The 22,212-nt window shown below is 43.2% G+C and overlaps 1 protein-coding gene across 1 annotated transcript in view; it reads right to left on the reverse strand.

Annotated features, from left to right (window-relative positions):
* MYH9 (myosin heavy chain 9) overlaps positions 1–22,212 on the reverse strand; it is a 1,134,272-nt gene that overhangs the window by 431,895 nt on the left and 680,165 nt on the right. The window contains exons 23-26 of the mRNA XM_044075327.1: positions 21,495–21,626; positions 20,395–20,601; positions 18,827–18,964; positions 16,626–16,749 (exon numbers count right to left, since the gene is read on the reverse strand). Coding sequence (XP_043931262.1) covers positions 16,626–16,749; positions 18,827–18,964; positions 20,395–20,601; positions 21,495–21,626 — 601 coding nt within the window. The remainder of the gene's footprint in view (positions 1–16,625; positions 16,750–18,826; positions 18,965–20,394; positions 20,602–21,494; positions 21,627–22,212) is intronic.

Consider the following 22,212-nt stretch of genomic DNA (forward strand, 5'->3'; position numbering starts at 1 on the left):
TGTACCTACCATAAATGTAGATGTCCGATAGGTATGCATCTGCAGTCATAACATATGGGTTGTCCTGCCTCAGGCAGCCCTTCGGTCGGCCGGATTCCAAAGTCTGGGTCTGGCCTCGGCTGATGTCGCACTTCACCCGACGTCATAGCTGCTGGGGTATAAAGGCATCAGCCGACGCCATTTTCCTCAGTGTTTCTTGCCCCAGATGCCCTCTAGGAAGGCTAAATTTGGATAAATGTAGAAAATTCCAAACAGTAGATTTCCCCCAGCTAGCTGAAAGAGGGGTAAGTACCCTAGGAATATCACAGAGGGGAAGGAGGGTGGGTAATCCTGACTGCAGATGCATACCTATCGGACATCTACATTTATGGTAGATACAAAACTGTACTATGTTCTTCAAGGATGCATCTGCAGTCATAACATATGGGTAGAATACCATAGCCAAACTGGGGGAGGAGGCACTAAGATAATGATGGTGTAGTTAAGATCCCCTGTAAAACTGCAGTTGCAAAACCTGCTCGGGATCTGGAGTATAAAGGAAGATTGTAATGCTTGGCAAATGTATGCACGGAGCTCCAAGTAGCAGCTTCTAAAATGTCTTTGGTAGCCACTCCTCGTAGGAAAGCTGTAGTGGTGGCTGTGGCTCTTGTGGAGTGAGGCCTGATATTTTCAGGAGTTGTCTTTCCATGAAAAGAGTAGCAGAATCGAATGCAATTTCCTATCCATTTTGAAATTGTCTGTTTGGAAATTGCTTTTCCTTGCACTCCTGTTGCATATGCTACCAGAAGCTGGTCTGTTTTTCTGCTGGTTTTAGTTCTGTCCAGATAGTAGGGCAGTTGTCTGTGTACATCCAAGGTGTGCAATAGTTTTTCCCCCCTGTTCTGTGGGTTAGGGAAGAACGTAGGTAAATGAATAGCTTGGTTCAAGGATACCCTGGATACCACCCTTTGGCATGAAAGGAGGATTGGTTCTCAGAGACACTCTATCCTGGTGAAAGATAAGGAAAGGCTGCACTGCCATTAATGCCTGTAACTCGGATACAGTTCTTGCTGAAGTGATTGCTAGAAGGAAAGCAGTTTTCCAAGATAAGAACTAAGTCTGCTGATGCTGCTGGTTCAAAAGGAGGGAGTGTTAATTTTTCCAGCACAAAACTGAGATCCCATGCAGGCAGAGGTGGTTTCCTTGGAGGTTTTACATTTTTGATCCCTCTTAAAAATTGTCTGAGGAGAGGGTGAGAGAAGATAGGAGGATCCATGTTGTAACTCTGCTGAAATTGCTGAAGCATGAATCTTAATGGAAGAATAGGACAGGCCATTGTGGAACAGTTCTGCTAAGTATTCTAGGATGTGTGCTAGGTTTGCCAGTGTGACATTTGTTCCCTTTGATGCACTCCAAATGAGGAATCTCTTCCATTTGGCTGAGTATGTTTTTCTTGTGGAGGGTCTGCGAGCCTCCAGGATAATGTCCTTGACCCTCCGAGATAAAACAGATTGGTTTTGTTTTATGCAATTTTCCAGGCAGTTAGCTGCAGCGTTTTCAGGTTTGGATGCAGGGTCTTGTAGTTGTTCTGCGTTAGAAGTAAAGGCCATAGAGGTAGAGGCCATGAGTTCGTCTGAGACATGCTTCTCAGTAGCGGGTACCGATGCTGCCTTGGCCAGTCTGGAGCTATCAAAATCACCTTTGGCTGTTCCTCCCTGATCTTCAGTAGAACCTTGTACATCAATGGGAGAGGTGGAAAGGCATAAACTGTCAGGGCCTTCCAGCTGAAAGAAAGGGAGTCCACCCTCCAGGCTTGTGGGTGGTATTCTCTTGAGCAGAATTTCTTCAGTTGGTGGTTGAGTGGGGAGGCGAACTGGTCTATCTCTGGCATTCCCCATTTCTTTATGTTTTTGAAGATGTCTGGATGCAGCATCCATTCGTGAGCATCCGTGGTAGTTCTGCTTAAGCTAAGTGCTAGTGAATTCTCTTTTCCTGGTACGAATCTGGCCTGCAGTTGAATGTTGAGATTCAGGCCTAGGTTTCACAGGTCCATTGCCATCCGGCATAGAGGGTAGGAATGCGTGCCTCCCTGTTTGTTGATGTACCACATGACTGTGGTATTGTCTGTCCTTATCAGCAGGTGTCCTTGCTGGAGGAATGATTTGAATGCCTCGATTGCATGCTTCACTGCCAGCATCTCCTTTAGATTTGTGTGTAGATTCAGCTGGTCTTGAGACCATAGGCCTTGGATACACTTGTCTTCCATGTGTGCCCCCCAGCCTAGGTCTGAGGCGTCCGTGGTAATGGTCTGCCTTGGTTGTGGTTTGTGGAAAGGCAACCCTCTGTTGGTCTGGCAGGCCTGAGCCCACCACAGGAATTCTTTTTTCAGGCATGGTATGATTGGTATCATGGTTTCTAGACTGTGTCTGTGTTGAGACCATACATTCCTTAGGTACCATTGTAATTTTCTCATATGCTGCCTGGCATGTGGGATCAAGATTATGCAAGATGCCATGTAACCCAGGGCCTGCAGGACTTTCCTTGCAGTAAGCTTAATTTGTCTTGTCAATGCCATGAAGTAGACTGGGAGTTGCTTTTGTTTTTCTTCTGTGAGAAAAGCCATCTGAGTTATTGTGTCCAGTTCTGCACCCAAAAATGTTATCCTTTGGGATGGCACTAGTCTTGACTTCTGTATGTTGACTGTGTATCCCAAGGCTTGTAACAGTTGTATGACATAGGCCAAATCCTTTATTATTTTTGTCTTGTTGTCCGCTTGTATTAGGCAGTCGTCCAGGTATGGGTAGATCTGAATTCCCTGAAGCCTGCAATGTGCAATTACTGATGCCAGGCATTTCGTGAACACTCTGGGCGCAGTAGATAAGCCATAGGGCAATGCTGAGAATTGATAATGCTGTGATCCTGCAAGAAATCTGAGGCGTCTTCTGCAATCTGGTCATATAGGGACGTGCAGGTATGCCTCCTTGAGATCTAGAGTCACCAGCCAAGACTCCTTGCCCAACATGGGAAGAAGTTGCTGTAGGGTCAGCATCTTGAATTTTGGTACATTGAGATGTGTTCAGTGCGGACAAGTCGAGAATAGGCCTCCATTGAGCTTCTTTTCTTGGTACAAGGAATAGTCTGGAGTAAAATCCTTGGCCTTGTTCCACAGATGGTACCCTTTCTATTGCTCTCATCCTTAGTAAGATGATTTGTTTTAGAGCCTCTGGCTTCTGGCTTGGTGGAAGGTTTGGCATTCCTCTCTTTTTTGGTAAACTGTGGAAGTGAAACCTGTAGCCTTTGTCTATTGTTTGCAATGTCCATTTGTCTCCTGTAATGCAATGCCAGTTTTTTGAAAATAAAGCTAACTTTCCTTCAAGGGTGCTTCCAGTTGTTCCCTGGTAGGCGGAATCAGAGCCAAGTCATTGTGTCTGTCCTGTGGAAGTGGTTGTAGTCGCAGCTGTGGCGGTACTCCTCTGGTTGGCAGGTTGCCACTGACGACCCCTGTAGGCACCCCTTGATTGACCTCTGCCTCTCGGGCATCTATTTCTGCCTCTCTGTGCTCTGGAGGTGTCTGGAAAGGACCAATTCTTTGAAGGCCAGTTTCTGCTGAACCTCGGAGGTTGGACCTGCAGAAAATCCTTGACTGTTTGCACAGATTTTGCTTTTTCTTCCACTTTAAGAACCTCCTGTGCAGGGGAGCCAAATAAACTTTGTTTCTCCATAGGGAGATCTAGGAGTTTAGACTTGACATGGTCTGGCAAGGATTGCTCTTTTAGCCAGGCATGCCTTCAAATCACTGCTCCAGTCATAGCTGATCTAAATGAAGCCTCCAGTGCATCATAGCCACATTTTAAGAAATGATTACTGACCTGCTGAGAGTTGTGTACCAAATCCTGAAGGGACTTGCGGTCTAAAGGTTCAGGAGAGGAAAGCTTTTTATTCAGCTGATCTAACAAAAATTCCTGGTACTGTATCATGTGGAATTGACAGTTTAAAGCCCTGCAGAAAGAGTAGCAGATGTATAAACCTTTTTACCCCATCTGTCTAATACTCTTGACTCTCTTTCAGAGGGTAGGGGGTTTTTGGCAGTGGCAGCTGCAACACCCTTTGGGCCCTGAGAAATAGTTTCTGGGTCTGCAGCATGGGCCTTATACAAGTGGAAGTGAGAATCCGGGACCCTGTAATATCTGTCAGGTTTGGAAGGGGCCGGGGGAAGAGAATCAGGGGCAGAACTGGCATCATTGTATGCATCATCAACAACTGATAGTACAGGTGGTATGGCTAAAGGCCTATGCTGTGGCAAGTGTAAAAAAGTCCTTAGCCTTTTCCTAGAATCAGAAAAATCCTGACCCTGCCACTGAAAGTGTTCCCTCATTGAGTGTAAAGTCTCCCCAAAGGAAAATTCTTCTTGGGGGGGAGGCAGAAGGAATAGAGTCTTCTGCATCCGAATCCTCATAAGGTGAGTATGGTCCTTCCTGATGGTCTGATAAATCTGATCCATCCGAGGAATAGTCAGAGGAGAGGTTCAGGGGGTTCAGTCCTAGGCCTTTTTTCAGGAGGAGGTTGTAAGCCCTGTCTGGGTGAGGTTGGGATCCCCTAATCAGAGATATAAGGTCCTCAGCAAGGCCGAGAATCTGAGAACTTGAGGAAGGTCTGTGAGAGGAAGCTTTTGTTGGTAAGGCCTTGGAAAGTTTAGCTGCTTTAGCCCTGGAGAAGGCCTTAATAGACATAGAAGCAGGGGGTCTAGCTGCCCCACGTGCAGGAGTAGAGATGTCCAACGGAATGGTGTCGGACAATTCTTGTGCGCCTGCTTCTTCGGTAGGAATTTCTGTAGCCGACTCAGCTGGGGCCTCTGTGGCCTCGGTTGTCGGAGGCATGCTTTCGGCAGAAGGAAGAACCGAGGACTCTGTTTCAGCCGAAACAGAGACACTCGCGGTAGGCCTAACCGTGGTTTCAGCCGAAACCGCGGGCCGCGAGTGTCGGTCCTTTTCCTTGCGTTTTTTGGCTAAATGTGTAGTCGGAGTCTCAGACGGCATTTTATATGCAAAAGCGGAACCAAAAAACTCTTCTGCAAACTCCGACCGACGTCTAAGTGTCCGTCGGTTGAAGGAAGCACAGGCTAAACAAGCTGATACGTCGTGGTCTGGGCCTAAGCAAGGATGGCAGTAAGAGTGGAAATCCTTATGAGGTATTTGTTTCCCACAAGTTAAACAATTATTTACTTTGTCTGACATCGGCTGAGGCAACAAAGAGTCCCCAATGGGGTACTTAGCTTTTTTAGAAGTCTTCGGTAGCTGAAATCTCTGGATCTGACCGACCGGCACTTGCGAACAGCTTCTGCTTCGGGCAGCGCGCGGCAAGAAAGACTGAGGAAAATGGCGTCGGCTGATGCCTTTATACCCCAGCAGCTATGACGTCGGGTGAAGTGCGACATCAGCCGAGGCCAGACCCAGACTTTGGAATCCGGCCGACCGAAGGGCTGCCTGAGGCAGGACAACCCATATGTTATGACTGCAGATGCATCCTTGAAGGACATCAATCCTATCCAACGAAGGACCAGTTGTAGACCTGCATTTTCAAGTGTCTGACTACTACTTCTGACTAGAGTTTGTGGGACCCTCCTTAATAATCAAGCCTAGGTAGCCCTGCAACATCCTGATTGGACACCTGCTCAACCTCCAAAGACGTGTTTGCAGCCAAAGCCAAGGTGGCCTTAGAACTGGGCTCAGCCTGTTAATCTGTGCCTGAAGTGGGATGTGCCTCGGGGTTAACGAATACCTTGGTGATGTCTGATGGTGGAGGTTCAGCAGGAGCCGTAGGCCAAGGTTTCTCTGCCTTGTGCTTCACCTTCTCAGCACTGGAACTTCCATACGCTTAGCTAACAGCGTAAGCCATTGGTTCTTTAGAAAGCAAGAGGACAGCCTGCTTCTAAGGGTCCTGAGTATGAAGGACTGGTAAATGCTACAAGACTTATGGTTCTGGCTAGGCCAGAAACAAGAGACACTTGTAGAGGACTGTCCTTATATAGAATGTCTTCCACATTGGCACTTGCCCTTCTTGGATGACAACCAAAATAGTAGAGAAAATTCTTTCCAACGGAGCACTTATCCGGAAAAGGATGAAGTCGCAATCACTGAAACGATCATACCCATAGTCAGAATGGCATTCTGACTGGTGGCAGAAAATTTCTGAGGATGGTACATGAAACGATCATACCCATAGTCATAATGGCATTCTGATTGGTGGCAGAAAATATGAGGATGGTACATGCATATGTCGCTTTGCTGGCCTATGTCTGACTGCAGCCTACATGCGACATACCCTAGAGTAGCACAAGACTCTTGTATACTGGCTGACGTCAGGTCACCTTTTGGCAGGAGATCCCTCAGGATAAGAATACTGCAGCAAGTGAATAGAAGGACATCCCCTATTTGTACTAGAGTCACTGGGTCCTTACACATAGCGTGCACTAATTCTACCCATGTTTCTGGGACTTCAAACTACCACAGGACTGCCCAAATCAGCTTTCCTGGGACCTTATATGCTTTCTCCAAGTACAGGAATGCTCAGTTGGACTCTCCTCTTACTTCTATCTGCCTCACTGCAATCAGGTCAGGTCAGTTGTGCTGCATTCTGATCTGAATCCAAAGTGCTCATCTCCCATCTTACTTTCTACTACTCTGCACATCTTATCTGTTTTATCAGTCACCCTCTCCAGAACTTTCATGCAAGGCGACAGGAGTTTGATACCCCTGCACAGCCCAGAGTTGTGGATGACTCCTTTGTTCTTGTACAGTGGCACAAGTATGCTTATTCGCCAGTCATCTGGGATACGCCTTTCTCTCCACACTGCTAGAAGTACCCTCAGGGGCATTTCTCAACATCTCTCTCAGCATCTTCATCACATCTGCTGTGACATCATCTGAGCCTGCTTTCTCAGACTTCATTTTCCTAAGTGCTATTCTCACTTCTTCTAGGGTAGGCTCAACAAAAGTCAATCTGAAATGTCCACAAGGCTCTGCAGAATGCTTAAAGGGGTGGCCACCTCAATATGTACAAAACAGAGGTTTGACTACACACCTATGCTTGTCCCGTAAATGATACAAGTACAGGGCTATCAACTATGAAAATCAGTGTGCTTACCAAAGAAAAATTTAGTGTGCTAACTTAATTAGGGGCTTTAACCATTCCCCTCAATTACCTGCATACCCGGACTCAAACATCTACCCTGAAGTATACTATTATCCTTGACAGTACGTATATAGTTGTATATAAAGTCCAAGATTAAAGTGCTGTCTATAGAACTTCAAAAGAAAACTCATTGGGGCACACGAACTGCTGCTACTGGAGTAACTGTCCTTGTCGATTGTCTCCCTACCAATATGTTGTGCAACAAAGAGCACTAGGGAAGTTTTTACTCAGATTTGTTGTTACAGGGATATCCAACTGAAATGTAAGCAACATTTTCTGATTATATCTAGGGGTGGCTGCACTGCAGTCTCCAAAGCATGAAGATAGTCTGAGCTGTGGAAAAATGGAAGAAAACCTAACACACATAATCATGTTTTATGCAATATTGGAAGGAGCTATAATTTGGGCATACACATGAATTTAATATGAAACTGCTGGATAAGGTATGCAGGCTTATTTTGTTTGAACTTGTTAACTAGGGTAGAACACTGATACAAGTAGACCATTTCTGGGTTATGCCAGAGTGCACATTACAAAAGACCCTATTCCCTTACTCTGGCTCATATCGTTTGAGAGGGGAATTGACTGACCCTAACAAGGCATTCTCTGATCCAGCCCTGATGAAAATGTTACATATTTGCAAGAACAATTATAGAAAGGTAAAGCGTTCCATAGTCCAGAACCTTAATTTTAACTAACAGGACTTGCTGGGGAGAGAGACTTGCATCTCAAAGGCTACCTTGTTTATAGAATAGTCTTAAAATCCTTTGTAAAACAAAGCACTTCCTTCACTCTCTTCAAAAAGAATTTGGATAAACAGATGGGGAACCATACATTCACTCCTGGGGTACTGCCTATGCCCCTTATGGACAGAGGCAGTCTATAAAATGACCCATGGCTCTAACACCCAAGGACTCACTACCCTGATACTACACCATCCCATATCTGGGCAATTGAGATATCTTATTGTCATATCCTGGGTATTACTGGCTAGGCTTGTTAATGCTCTTGCGCCATTAGCCTAGTAATCACTTATGAACCTACAACACTGTACAACCACAAAGTCATTCGTAAGGCAGGCATCACTTAAGCATGAGCTAACTGCACAGATCTGTGGTACAGGTTGGATTACAAAGTCTAGTAAACGAGATATTACAGTTCTCAGGGAATGGGAAGGTGTCTACCATTGGTATGACTGACATATGCCAGAGACTGACAGTTTAAATTTAAAGCACAAGCTGAATACGCTTTTGTGATTACATAAGCAAAGCAAGATGGTATCATGAACTTGGAGCAGAAAGATGTTTACCCTTACCAGTATCATTACACTGGAGGTTGAAACAGTTGAAAAACTAGTGCAAGATGACAAGTACAAAAACCTGGGCAGATTCAATGAAAGTAACTGCACATAACTTGGAAGGGGAGTGTGCAACAGCCATGTTCTAAATGTTATAGTTACAGGTGGGGAGGTCAAGGTAAATATTCAGGGCATCACATACCCAAAGCATGATGGTATTGAAAAGGGGGCAGTACAAAGTGACCCACTGTAGGCATAAGCAGAAAATGAGCTGGGATAATCTCCATTATGCACACTACAATGTAACCAGTACAGAGAAGGGGGCTATTCAAAGCACAAATACTCCCTTTAACCGATAGAGGGGAGCATTAGTCCTGACCTTACTAGCAAAATCTGTAGAATGGGGGGGGGGGTCTTATACTAGGCATTTACTTTGTTAACTGGGAGATAGGACTCCTTTTCAAACCCTTTTCTGCTACAACCTAGGACACAACAAAAAGGCAAATACAACATACAAAAGCAACTGCATCACAAATCAAGTCTTATGTTTGACAGGATACCAGAGACCCAGTTACAAAAAGGTTGCTGACAATGGAACAGAGTATTAAATAATGGTGAGCATCTATTTTAAGGTAATATCTTGATTTTAGAAGTACAACAGGAAGGAGGAAGAGATGCGTGCCCTTGACACAAGTCTAATGTAAATGCAGATAAAGGTGAAGTGAAAGGTCTTAACATGGCAATAAACAAGGTTTTCTGATTATAGCTGTGGGAAATTACAGAAGAATTAAGACTATACTGCTCTTTACAAGGCACTGTGACTTCATCTCATTCTTTGCTTACCCATATTTTATTATAAAATCTGCAAAGCCAGTTGTATGCATGAGTTCCTCCAAGGGGAACACAGGACAGTGTATGCCACTTGCTACTACAGCAAGCCTTTCTCACCACATCTGCATGCAGAGTCATTGTACTACTACAAGTTGCAATCTTGAGCACAAGCAAAGTACGGTTGTGTACACTTACCAAAAACATAGATGTTCCAATGTATTCACTGTTGCAGTCATCACACTTTGGTATTTGGGCTGACTGAGGGCTACCTGCAGGCAGATAACCAGAGTCTTGGGATTTCTGCATCGGATGCTGTCGCCTCATCCAAGACATCAGGTCATCAGGGGTAAAAAAACATGCAGCTGATACCATTACATCAGTTTTTCTTGCTCCAGATGTCAGGAGCCCCCAAAATAGGAAGCAATCAAATTCTGTGGAACACCTCCAGTAAAAAGTAAATATAATTTCCATAAGATATGGCCAAAAGATATGATAGGCAGAAAGTATAGAAAGACCGGGAGGGGCTGGAGGGGAGGATAACCAGGACTGCAACAGTGAATACACTAAGTGTACACAACTGTACTATGTTCTTCGTGTTTCACTGTTGCAGACATCACACTTGGGTTGATTCCCAAAGCTGAGTAAGAGGTGGAGGCAGTCGAAGTAGTAGGGCTGGCTAGCAGGCCTTGTAAGACTGCTGTGGCAAATCCAGCTCTGGATTTAGAAAAGATGGGCAAGTGGTAATGCTTGGTGAAGGTGTACAGAACTCCAGGTTGCAGCTTCCAGATGTTCCTGGTAGGGACTCCCCTGAGAAAAGCTGTTGAGGTAGCCCTAGTGGAATGAGGCCTTATCCTCTGTGGAGTAAGTTTTCCATGGTGATTGTAGCAGAAATGGATGCAGTGTGCTATCCATTTGGAAATGGTTTGTTTTGAAATGCCTCTGCCCCTGTAGCAAAGCAGACTAGCATCTGGTCAGATTTTCTGAAAGGTTTAGTCCTGTCAAGGTAGAACCTGAACAGTCTATGCACATCCAAGGAGTGCACAATCCTTTCCCCTTTATTCTGAGGATTAGGGAAAAAAGGTTGGCAAATGGATTGGTTTAAAGCCACACTAGATACTACCCTTGGGCATAAAAGATGGGTTAGTCCTGAAGGAAACCCTGTCTGCATGGAAGATAATGGGTTCCACAGCCATAAAGGCCTGTAACTCGGACACTTGTTGCTGAATTGATGGCTAGCAGTAAGGCTGTTTTCCAAGAGAGGAATTTTAACTCTGCTGTAGCAGCAGGCTCAAAAGGGGAAGCGTGAGCTTCTCTAGTACAAAGTTAAGGTTCCAAGCAGGAGTGGGAGCTCTCCTATGGGGGGTCTTAAACGGTTAGCTCCTCTCAGGAACTGTTTGATCAAAGGGTGAGAGAAGAGGGGTGGGCTCAGTATTGTAATGAGCTGAGATGGCAGAGACATGAATCTTAATAGATGAGAAGGACAGGCCTTTGTGGAGCAGCTCTGCGAGGTAATCTAGGATTTGAGGCAAGGAGGGCATGGCTGTGTCCTTCCCTTAAGACTGACTCCAAGAACAGCATCTATTCCACTTTTCTGAATAGTATTTCCTAGTACTGGGCCTCCTGGCCTCAAGGATAACATCCAGCACCTGTTTTGCTGAGGGTTGCTGGTGATGTACTCAGAATAAGCCAGTTTGCTCTGTCCCTCCTGCTGGGGCAGCAGAGAGGGGGTCTGCTGTAGGTGCCAGGGTGGCACTGCTGCCAGACTGCGTAGGAGTGGGTACCAATGCTGGCAAGGCCAGTCTGGTGCAATAAGGATTGTCCTTGGCCTGTCCTCTTTGATCTTGAGGAGTACTTTTGGAAGGAGGGTTAGAGGGGGAAGGCACAGATTGAGAGGTTTTCCCATGTGAAGGATATCCACTTTCCAAGCTTGGTTGGGGGAATTCTGGTGCAAAATTTGTTTAGTTGATGTTTTTTTTTTTTGGGGGGGGGGGTAAAGAGGGCCACCTCTGGCATCCCCCACCTGCGTATTACAAGTTTGAATGAGTTTGGTTCCAGTTTCCACTCATGTGGGTCCATTAGATTTCTGCTTAAATAGTCTGCCAGTGAATTTTGTTTGCCTGGCAGAAATTGAGCTTGCAGGTTCACTGGGTTGCTTAAGGCTGTGTTCCACAGAGCCATGGCTAACTTGCAGAGTGGGTAGCTAACTTGCAGAGTGGGTAGGAGTGAGTTCCCCCCTGCTTATGTACCACAACTGTGGTGTCTATCAGTTGTCCTGGCAGGATAAGGTATTTGATGGCTGTCCGAGCATTCTGTACAGCTATTTCTTCTTGATTGATATGCAGGTGAATTTATCCTGGGCTCCACTTGCCTTGAATGCATTTGCCTGCCATGTGAGCCCCCCCCATGCATAGTCTGATGCATCTGTTGTCAAAGTTTGAACGGCAAGAGGTTGTAAGAAAGGGAGTCCCTTGTTGTGGTTGCAAGCCTCTGCCCACCAAAGGAACTCTGTCCTTAGGTAAGGAATAGGAATCACTGCTTCCAGGTCCTGGGAATGTTGACACCAGAGACGAAGTACTACTGAAGTTTCCTCATATGCAGTCTTGCATATGGAATCAGTAGAATACATGAGGCCATGAACCCTACGGCTTGTAGTATTTTTCTCCAGTAGTTTGAAATAATTTGTCAAATAAATCTGCTTTTCTAAAGTGAGGAATGCCATCTGGGAAGTTGTGTTCAAGCTTGCTCCCAGGAATACAATCTTTTGGCTGGGTACCAGATGTGATTTCATTGATGGTGTACCCCACAGAAGTTAGGAGTCTCTTAAACATCAGGTGCTGAAGCAGCAATTCCTGACTGTCCACCTGAATCAGGCAATCGTCCAAGTATGGATAAACTTGAATATTTCTCTACCTGCAGTAAGCAATGGCTGGCGCGAGGCATGAGGCACTTTGTGAATATCCTGGGAGCAATAGATAAGCCAAAGGGAAGTGCAGAGAACTGATGGTGCATAGAGCCTGCCCTGAAACTTGAGATATTTCCTGCAAGATTCCATTATGGGGATATGCAGATAAGCTTCTTTTAAGTCTAGGGTGACTAGCCAGAAGTCCTTGGCTAGCACAGGAAGGAGCTGCTGGAGTGTAAGCATTTTGAATTTTGGTACCAACAGGAAGGTGTTTAGGGTTGACAGATCCAAAATAGGGAGTCGAGAGTTCTTTCCTGGACACCAGGAACAGCCTGGAGTAGAAACCCTGTCCCATTTGCTCTGTTGGCACAGGTTGAATAGCCCTTATACTGAGAAGAGAAGGTACTTGCTTTTGGGCCTCTGTCCACTGGTTTGGAGGAAGGTCTGGCAATCTGCTTGGGATTGGCAGAGTGTGAAAATAGAATCTCTGGGATACCCATCAGTCCTGGGTAATATACTCCCAGTTTTTTTGCATGCAGGGTGAGTTTTCCTCCTAGGGGTGCAAGTACTTGGGCATAGCTGGGAAGGATTAAGGAGAAGTCATTGTGAACTTTTTCCATAGGGGGATGGCTTACCACTCCCAGTTTTTGAGGAGGGAGCACTCCATTGTTTAGATCTGTGCATACCCTGAGACGGTAGTCTTTGTGGTCTGTTGCCCCTGGGTTTGGGCTGAGGACTGGAAAGGACCAGTTTTTTGAAGGTCAATGCCTACTGAATCTAGGTGTCTGTACTTGTAAGAAATCTAACAGTTTGCATGGATTTAGCTTTTTCGTCCATCTTTTTAAGTTCTTCTTCAGCTATAGAGCCCACAAACATTCTTGATTTAATGGAGCATCATGTCATTTTACCTTGACATGGTCTGGCAAGATTTGTTCCTTCAGCCAAGCATGCCTTCTCAGAACAGATCCAGTGACAGCAGCCCTGCAAGATGCTTCTAAGGCATCAAAACCACACTGCAAAGTATGTTTACCAACTTGGTTTGCAGAATGCATTAAATCTTGTAAGTCCTTATTTTCTGCACAATCAGCAATAAACATTTTTTGTTTAATTAGATCAATAAAATGCTGCTGGGTCTTCAACATGCGAAACTGGCAATTTAAAGCCCTGATGGCAAGAGTTGCAGAGATATACCTTCTTAACCCCCCATCTGTCTACAGCCCTAGAATCCCTGTTCGAAGGGGTAGGGTTTTCGGCTGTAGAGCCTTGATACCTTTCGGTTCCTGGGAAACTGTCTCTGGATTCGCAGTGGTATTTTTAAAGAGAAATTTAAGAGTCAGGTACTCTATCGGTCAGGTTTTCTAGGAGCAGGTGGTTAAGTGCCAGGGGTAAGACTGGATTCCATGAAGACCATCTACAATATCCAGGACAGGGGGAATAGCTAGAAGCCTATGCAGAGGCAAGTCTAAAAATTCCCCAGTCTCTTTTTGGACTGTGGGTAGTCCTGGCATTCCTAGCAGAAATGCTCTTAGGGTATGCAAGGTTTCACCTAAAGAAAGGTCCTCGGGGAGGGGGGGGGGGTGGCTGAGGGAATTGAATCCTCTGGATCGGAGTCCTCATAGGTAGATAAGGGTACATCTGGGTAATTACAGGTGTCTGTCACCAGACACATGGTCTGAAGAATCAGAAGGAAAAATCAATTCTTTGTCTTTTAGAGGGGGAAGGCTGGCTTCTCCTAAGTAATAGGGCTTTCAGCCATTCTAAGCATTTGTTTCTGTGGCATGGGAGCTTGAGAACGTGCTTTGGTTGTCGGTTTCTTAGGCGTAGTGTGAACTCTGGGCCTGAGAAATTCATTAGATTGTCATTAACGAGGTAGTCAGTTTAATACGAACATCGGAAGGTCTGAATATACCCTCAGAAGCCGGTGCCTGAACAGCGGCTACGGACCCATCCAAGGTAGGGACATCCGCAGGTTCCATAGTCGAAGAAGAATCGCGTGGCATATCAGACTCCGAATGGGTCTCAGTAGAGGCCTGTGAATCTGTAGAAGCAGGTAACAGGGCTGTGAAAGCCCCTCACTGAGTAACGGCGGACTGGCGACTAGCTTAACAGAAGCGTAGTCGGCAGTTTTGGACCTATGCAGTCCGTCTATCTTGGCGGTTTGTTTTTAGGAAGAACAGTAGATGGACGGCTTACCGAAACCATTTTGGAATACGGAGAACAAGAGTGAAAGAATTTAAATACAAAAGTAGCCAGACGACGAATAGTTCGGGCATTGAACAAGGAACACAACCGACAGCGAGGGATGTCGTGGTCTGGGCCTAAATAGGAGACGCAGTAAGAATGAAAATCTGTGAGGTATTTGCTTTCTACAGGCAAGACAATTAACTTTTTCTGACATCGGTTAGAGCAAGAAAAAAGGATCCCCAATGGGGTATATAGCTTTAGAAGACTTCAGATTTGAAACTCGAAAAGTGAAAATTTCAGGCAGCTGCCGACCGGCACTTGCAAACTGCTTCTGCTTTGGGCGACAGCATCTGACACAGAAATCCCAAAACTCTGGTACTCCGGCCGACTGAGGGCTACCTGCAGGCAGATAACCCAAGTGTGATGATTGCAACAGTGAAACAGGAAGAACATCTGTACAAGCACCAAGAGGAGAGGTAATACATTCTCCCACTCAAGTTCTGCAGAAACTAAGGAATGTTAATGGGCAGCTTAGCTCTATGCAAGAACATGCAGCATGTAGCAACCAACTGCTCTGTGTGTACTCTTTCGCTGGGAATATGATGGCATTTGGACACCACACTGACAGCAGCATTTTCACACTACAGAATTTATAATCTCAGAATTTAACATTTTGTAGCTTGCACAGTAAGTAGTTGAGCCTTACTTTCTACTGGTAATGCCGAATTAAACTGGAATGATGGATCAAATTCAAATGACTGTCAGATTTGGGATTCCAAATCACTGCAGTTTTAAATGGCAGTATATTTCTGGTAACCCATTTAACACGGGCAAGAAAAAACTATTCTTAGACTGTTAAAGGATACCGATGGAAAAATAGAAATAAAGCAGAACGAACCTTCGGTAATCCACCACGGCAAAAATTCCAATGTGAGGATGTAGATAAAAAATGAATTTTATTATGGAACAAACAGGTAAAGTAAAACAATAAAATAAGTCCCTTCAAGTCCGATAAGCACTTTCGGCAACTAGCCTTCTTCAGATCGTAAAATTTAGGACTGATGCTTACATTTTTAAAAAACAACTAACCAATAAAAATCGTAATATCAAAAAATAATTTGCATCTGACCAAACATAATGCAAGTTCATTAAATCGCATTTCTTATTAGTTATAACATGTCCAATGATCTTATCGAAGCAGCAGCTTGTCACATTGATTTAAAGTGGTTTATTAACTAAAGCTCTTGGTGCTATGTATATGTTGATATTTTATTAACCAATCGTAAAGGGCCATAGAAGCCTGATGCACCACTCAAAACGCCTGTTTAACTTTTATGACATTTAGCTATTAGACAACCATAGTTGAAGAGTAGGTTTCTTTTAACCTGTTGGATCGCTCAACATAAAGGACAATAACCATAATTTAATAATTAAGCCCTAGAAAGCTTAATCATTTATAACAAATAAAAATTCCATTCACGTTTCAAAAATGTATAACTACGAAATGGGTCTTAACTCTGCCTTTAATTGATTGTGATAGTAAGAGAAACGCATTTCATTAATTTTTAGTAGCGTTTCATCTTTGTTCAATTCATAAACAAATAAATAAATCCATCCATCGATATTATGATTTCTATTGGTTACTTGTTTTTTTAAAAATGTAAGCATCAGTCCTAAATTTTATGATCTGAAGGCGGCTAGTTGCCGAAAGCGCTTATTGGACTTGAAAGGACTTTTTTATTGTTTTACTTTACCTGTTTGTTCCATAATAAAACTTCCGTTTTTTATCTACATCTTCACATTGTAATTCTTGCAGTGGTGGATTACCGAAGGTTCATTCTGCATTTAACATGGGCAAGGTGCACAAGGACACACCTCCTTTCAAAGCTTGGGGTGGGAGGATGACAATGGTTAAGGTGTTGACCTTAGACACAAGGTGCAGGGTTGGTTTCTCACATGGGGTAACTGGCTAGGCTTCAAATGTCCCAAAAGGGCAATTAGCCTAGTACTAACCTATGAACCTATGTTACCATCCATTATACTGTGGAATATTAACAATGACCCCAAAAGAATCAACAGGGGAAAGAAAACAAGAAAATTAACAGCAAAAAGTCTAAAGGATTACAGACAAACTCAAAAATTGGAATGACCACTAAAAAAAGGCAAAGGACACCAACAGTGAAAGCACCCTAGGCTACATTGATTATATACACATCACAATGGAAAAAGTGCAGTTCGTACCTTCCAGCTCTGTGATCATGGTTTCATGCTTATTCTTCAGTTTTGTTAAACTCTTGGATTTTTCCTCCTCTTCTGCTAGGTTAGCAGTGAATTCTGCAACTCTTTCTTCAAGCAGCTTCTTTTCCTGTATTCACAAATACATTATTGATGTTTATACACTTGCCAGCCAGCTTTTTCAACACAAACACCAACCATTACCACTAAAATTGATTTTTTTTTCCCTTCAACACTTCTGTAGAATATGAGGCAAATTAGCTGGCTTCCCTGCACTCTCACTAGTTCCTCCCAATAATTTGGTCTCACACATTAGCTACCCACCACTTTAGAGCCTGTAACACTCAAGACTTGCCTATTCAACCATTGTAATGCCAAAGGTAAGTACTCTAGAATTCAGACAACTTGGTAAAGAAAACTTCTGACCTACATTGTGAAGGCTCTTACCTATATTTTGCTTCATTTGTTCCTCTCTTCACCTTAACCTACTTCTAAACACGCACACTAACTTCCCTACCCCTTCTGCTACTCCTTACGCCATTTTCTCTTTCACATTAAAAAAGCCTCCAGTGTTTTGTAGTCGCAACAGGCAATGTTATTTTTTCCTGATCCTGAACTTTCCAATCTACCTCTACCATTCCAAGGGAACTTAGTCACTTCATAGTTTTTTTTTTTTGCACCACTGGCTGACATGTTTGGGATGCAAGTTGTAGACCTGCTGCAAAATAACTTTCCAAGTTCATTCTCTTTCCAAACTACTACTTACTGGTGTACTATCAAAACGGGTACACCAACTTCTCAGAGTCAGGGGAGCCAGTTGGACCCTACTGCTAGACTGTGTGTATGTGGGGAGGGGGAGCGGACCCAAGGATGACTACTGTTACTCAGTGACAGTCTGACAAGTTTAAGGCCATACACACCAGTGCTTCATAAAAGGCCCGTGTAATCCATGATGTGTACCCCCCCCCCAAGAGTGTCCCTATGCCTTCAAGACAGCAACACTGCACAACTCCTGCCTGCTCATCTAGCAGCCATCTAGAACTCTGACTGACTTAAAGATACTCAGATGACACATCCTTGGAAAAGGCTGCTGCCTTAGTGAGTTCAGTTTTTCTGAAACTTTCACTTAAAAATTGCTTTACAGATACGGACTGGAGAATACACAAGCTATGCCATGCAGACCATCTACGCAGCACTGAGTTGCTTGCCAGGGTCCAAGAACCTCAAAGTAAAAGCTACAGCAGGAAGGCACGAGTGACTACTCATTTTGAATCTAGTTGCTGACATTCTTCATAGCACAAAACACAGCTCATTTCCAAATGTAAATGCTACAACAGATTCTAGACATTTGTCACTTTACACCAGCAAATTACAACTTTTGCGGTAAGGCACTGAATGTACGCAACCTAATCTCAGAGTCCCATTACAACTTTCCAAGCTGAACGGAAAAAGTACTTTTAAGGAATACTCTTACTGTTTACAGGGCTGTTAGTGCATGGAAAGTGGCAACAGCAGGGAACCAACACGTTCATAATCCACAATGATTAGGAAAACAGCCCAGGTTAAACAGACCAGTAGACTCATGTAATATCATAGTAGGTCTTGTTAGGATCTTAAAATTCCACAATAAATGATACCCTGTTTTCAGATTACAATCTTACATAGTCTACAAGAGTAAGCACAGCTCAACAGTCCCTGATTTTGCCCTAAAAGTTTTGATGATCTTGTAAATCAATTACAATCACTGTCAAACATTAAGGTTTCTTACTTTATATGCCAGAAAATTAATGTTGATGCAAAGCCTGTTCTATTAAAGTATTAAAATTGTTTCTAACTTTAGACTGTCAAAAAAGTGAACCAATATAATGGTAAAAATAGCCAAGATAAGCCTAGTCAAGAATGTTTGTTGCTGTCTGGACTACAGTTTACTAATAAGCATAAAAAGGGTCTGTGTAAGTGTGATTATTATTTGTGTCCTGTGTAAATTATACTTTACTCTTTTGGACTTGATGTATTACAAGGTGCATGTTTTATCAAAATGCAATAAAGCAGTCTGCAAAAAAAATTTTTTAGAAAGGCAAAACAAAAAACGTGCATGGCAGGTAATTGAGCTTTGATCACATCTTTGGTCCTATGAGTACAAGCAGTACGTTATAAACCAGAACTTTGTCACATATGCTCAGCTGTTCCGTTTTATACAGGCTTACCTTTGCAAGTTTGGCATTTTGATCATCTAGCACAATGACATCTTCTTCCAGTTTCTTAAGTTTGGCTTCAGTAGTCACTTTCTCCAGTTGTAGTTTTTGTCGGGCTGCTTCTTCCTCTTCTAGCTGCTCTTCCAAATCCTAAACAGAGACAGACAAGCTCAAATTCAGTATTCCATTACGTAAATAATTCTTTGCAACATCAATCCAACTCAAAGCGAGTTACAAAGCTGCAATACTTCAAATTTATTAGCTTGGGAAGTACACTTTAGTCTGTTCACCTTTACCTTATTCCACACAGTTAATGAAAGACATGGAGGGAATGTTTATTTTGTCCTACATAGCAAAACAAGCCATCTGCTTCCCCTGGAGCTCCTCCTACGAGCTACAAGGCAATTCAAAGGCTGCATTTTGGGACGGTATCTATCATTATCAAACAAATGAAAACTAGTGAATGCATTAACCACATTCCCCCTGTCTTGATGGAGATCAATTTACCATCTGGTTCATAGGTGGTTACTAGGCATGTAGCCCAGGAGATTAAGGAGCCCAGAACAAATCTCCACTGCCCTCAAAGCATTCTGGTTAATAACTTGCTCAAGGTCGCAGTTGGCAAAGTCAGGATCAGTTTCCCTTCCCACAAAGGATATCTTAAAACTAGCATGCTTGACTGTCAAGATACCCAACCACAACCTTATGCTCACTGAAAGAAGGTGACCAATAGCCTCTTACAGGGAACTTCTGCAATGGTGCAACACCAATTCCATGACAAGGCAGATTAAAAACTCCAAAGCATTCATATTCTTGCCATTCCTCTGCAGCTGACTTCATTCTTGAAACCTGATCAAAGGGAGAATTACTACAGCAACTGGATTATTATTTGCTGACCACTTATTAATGGTTCATATACATCAACAGACAAGTTACAGCTCAATTGTCAATATAGTTGCTGGTTCCAAAAAAGCTGCCACAATCTACACAAATATCTTGACAGCACTGTGAAACAGAAGGATAAAACCCTGGCTGTGATGTAGGAGATCTGGGTTTGATTACTGGATGGAGACTGCTTTTTGGCCAACCTACCTATACTAGAAAGAAGAGGGGATTATGGGGAGACCACAGGGAAGACTGCAGTCCTCAGTCTTATCAAAAAACCCTCAGATGATCTATGGACTACATCACTGTATAATGAGCATGGATAAGGGGACAGGACAAAAGGGTAAAGTATATAAACTCTAAACCACCCAGTAATGACTGAGTGACATTTTTGCCCTAGCTGCCAAATTTAACTAAGCCAGTAGAAAAAAATGTTTCAAATGAGAGGATTTCAAAGTCAAAGAATGGGGAAGGGCAAAAACACACATGCAAAGAAATACATATGTATGCATTAATATACGGATTTAGATGTAAACAAATGCACACAAATTCCATAAATAGAAGCGGGTAGCAAACATGCAATGAAACCATACACCTGGAATGTTTTTTCCCCCTCAAATTTGGACACCAAAATCTTAAGTAAAAAATGGGTATAAATGCTGGCCCTCAAGAACCAATAAAAACAAACCGCTTACCTGTATATTCCGCTGCATGTTCTTTTTTTCGGCCTGAAGTTGCTGACATCTTTCTTCTTCCTCCTCAACTCTTGCCTCTAGGTCATGAAGGATCTCCTCAAGTTCCTGCTTTTTAGCTGCAAGACGAACACGCATTTCCTCAGCCTCTGCGCAAAGTTCCGTTTCTGCTTGCAATTGCTCTTGCAATGCTTGTTTCTCTGCAGCAAGCTACAAAAGCACAGATGTGACAGAATTACATGCATAATGAAACAAAATTTGTAAAGAAAATAAAGTTGGTAATGCATTGCTGATTAAATAGATATACAAAAATGAAACTAATTGCGCATATTGGGACAAGTAAATATATGTATAAATACTGATCAAGAATGGTGACATTATATAATCCATCAGTAGGGAACTGGTATGCACCATGTATGTGGAATAAGCATGCTTAAAAAAACAGTTTGAGAAAGTGTTTTAAAAAAGTTTACTTTTGATCAAATTATGTGAAAAGGCTGCTTAAGTTACAGTGGTCACACTAAATTACAGCTGGGGTTACAAACATGTGGACGTATGCATGGGCCAGGTAATGAACCCACTTTGGAATAGTGAACCAGCAACTGGGAAAACTAGAAATTGCAAAGCAATCTCCCTCGGTAATGGCCAAGAAAATTTCAGAAGCTGATTAGCAGGAAAAACTTCGGAAGCAACAGCTCCCAAACATTGGCAAAGTATTACAGAATGAAATACACTTGGGGGGTGTACACAATACACAGCAGAATGAATAATCAATAACTTGCAGTAACAATAAAACTGGATGTAGTCTGTTCTTTTTGACCTGCAGTAGCAACCCTTAGCTGTTAGTGGAAAATATAGCTAACGTCACAAAATGCATCCTAACTATGTACATTCTTTACTCAAATGACCAAATGCCTGGTGGATACACAGAGGTGACAGTAGGGTCTCAAAAAAGGTATGTATACCAAACAAAGCCTTACTTCAGTGGCAGAGAACTAAAGCAGTGATTGAGTTAGCCACATGCGGGGTGGGGACAAGGTCTGTTGCAATTTCCAGTGACATTACAAAAATGAATCCCCAAATTCGTTTAACCCACCACTCACCTGTACATGCTTTTCTTCCATATCTGCCAGCATGGTTTCAGTAGCCATCTGCTTTTCTTTTATCTTGGACAGCTCTTCCTCCTTGGCAAGCATTTCTTCTTCTTGTCTGCTCACTTGAAGCAATGGTTTTACCTAGAAAACCATAATTAAATAAGCATCTGTATCCAAAAACATTAAAATAAACCTTCATTCACCCTGCATCCCTGTCAGTCTACAGCATGCAGCTTCATAAAAAATTTCACTTATGGATAACTTGAAACATTGATTAGCACTATTATGTGCACAGACTGTCTGCATATCCACACAGAATGCAAAAGGTACAGAGATGAACATCTGCTTCATTAACTAACCCAATCAGTATACTACTTTAAAAACAGGAGTATACACACCAAATTAACATGTAACGTGCATACTATACTTAACAGCAAAGCTGCTTCTTGCATTACAAACTACAGTCATGCATGGTCAGTGTGCTAAATCTAGCAAACATGTAAGCTACATAAAAATTCCTACAGGTGTAGGTGTTGTGCATATTACTGCCTACATGTCTCTGAACGAGTCCCAGTCTCAAAACAAATACTTGGGTCATCAGAAAATAAGAACCTGTAAAAGAAAAAACACTTGCTGCTTACACTCAAACTTGATGCAAGCTACCTTGCTAATCCTATTTTTCAAGGCACAGAAATTTCATTAAGGGAAAAAAGCTCTGCAGCCCTGA

The sequence above is a fragment of the Protopterus annectens genome, chromosome 1.part1 (assembly GCF_019279795.1).
Source record: "Protopterus annectens isolate FY-2018-M chromosome 1.part1, PAN1.0, whole genome shotgun sequence".
NCBI classification, from domain to species: domain Eukaryota; kingdom Metazoa; phylum Chordata; order Ceratodontiformes; family Protopteridae; genus Protopterus; species Protopterus annectens.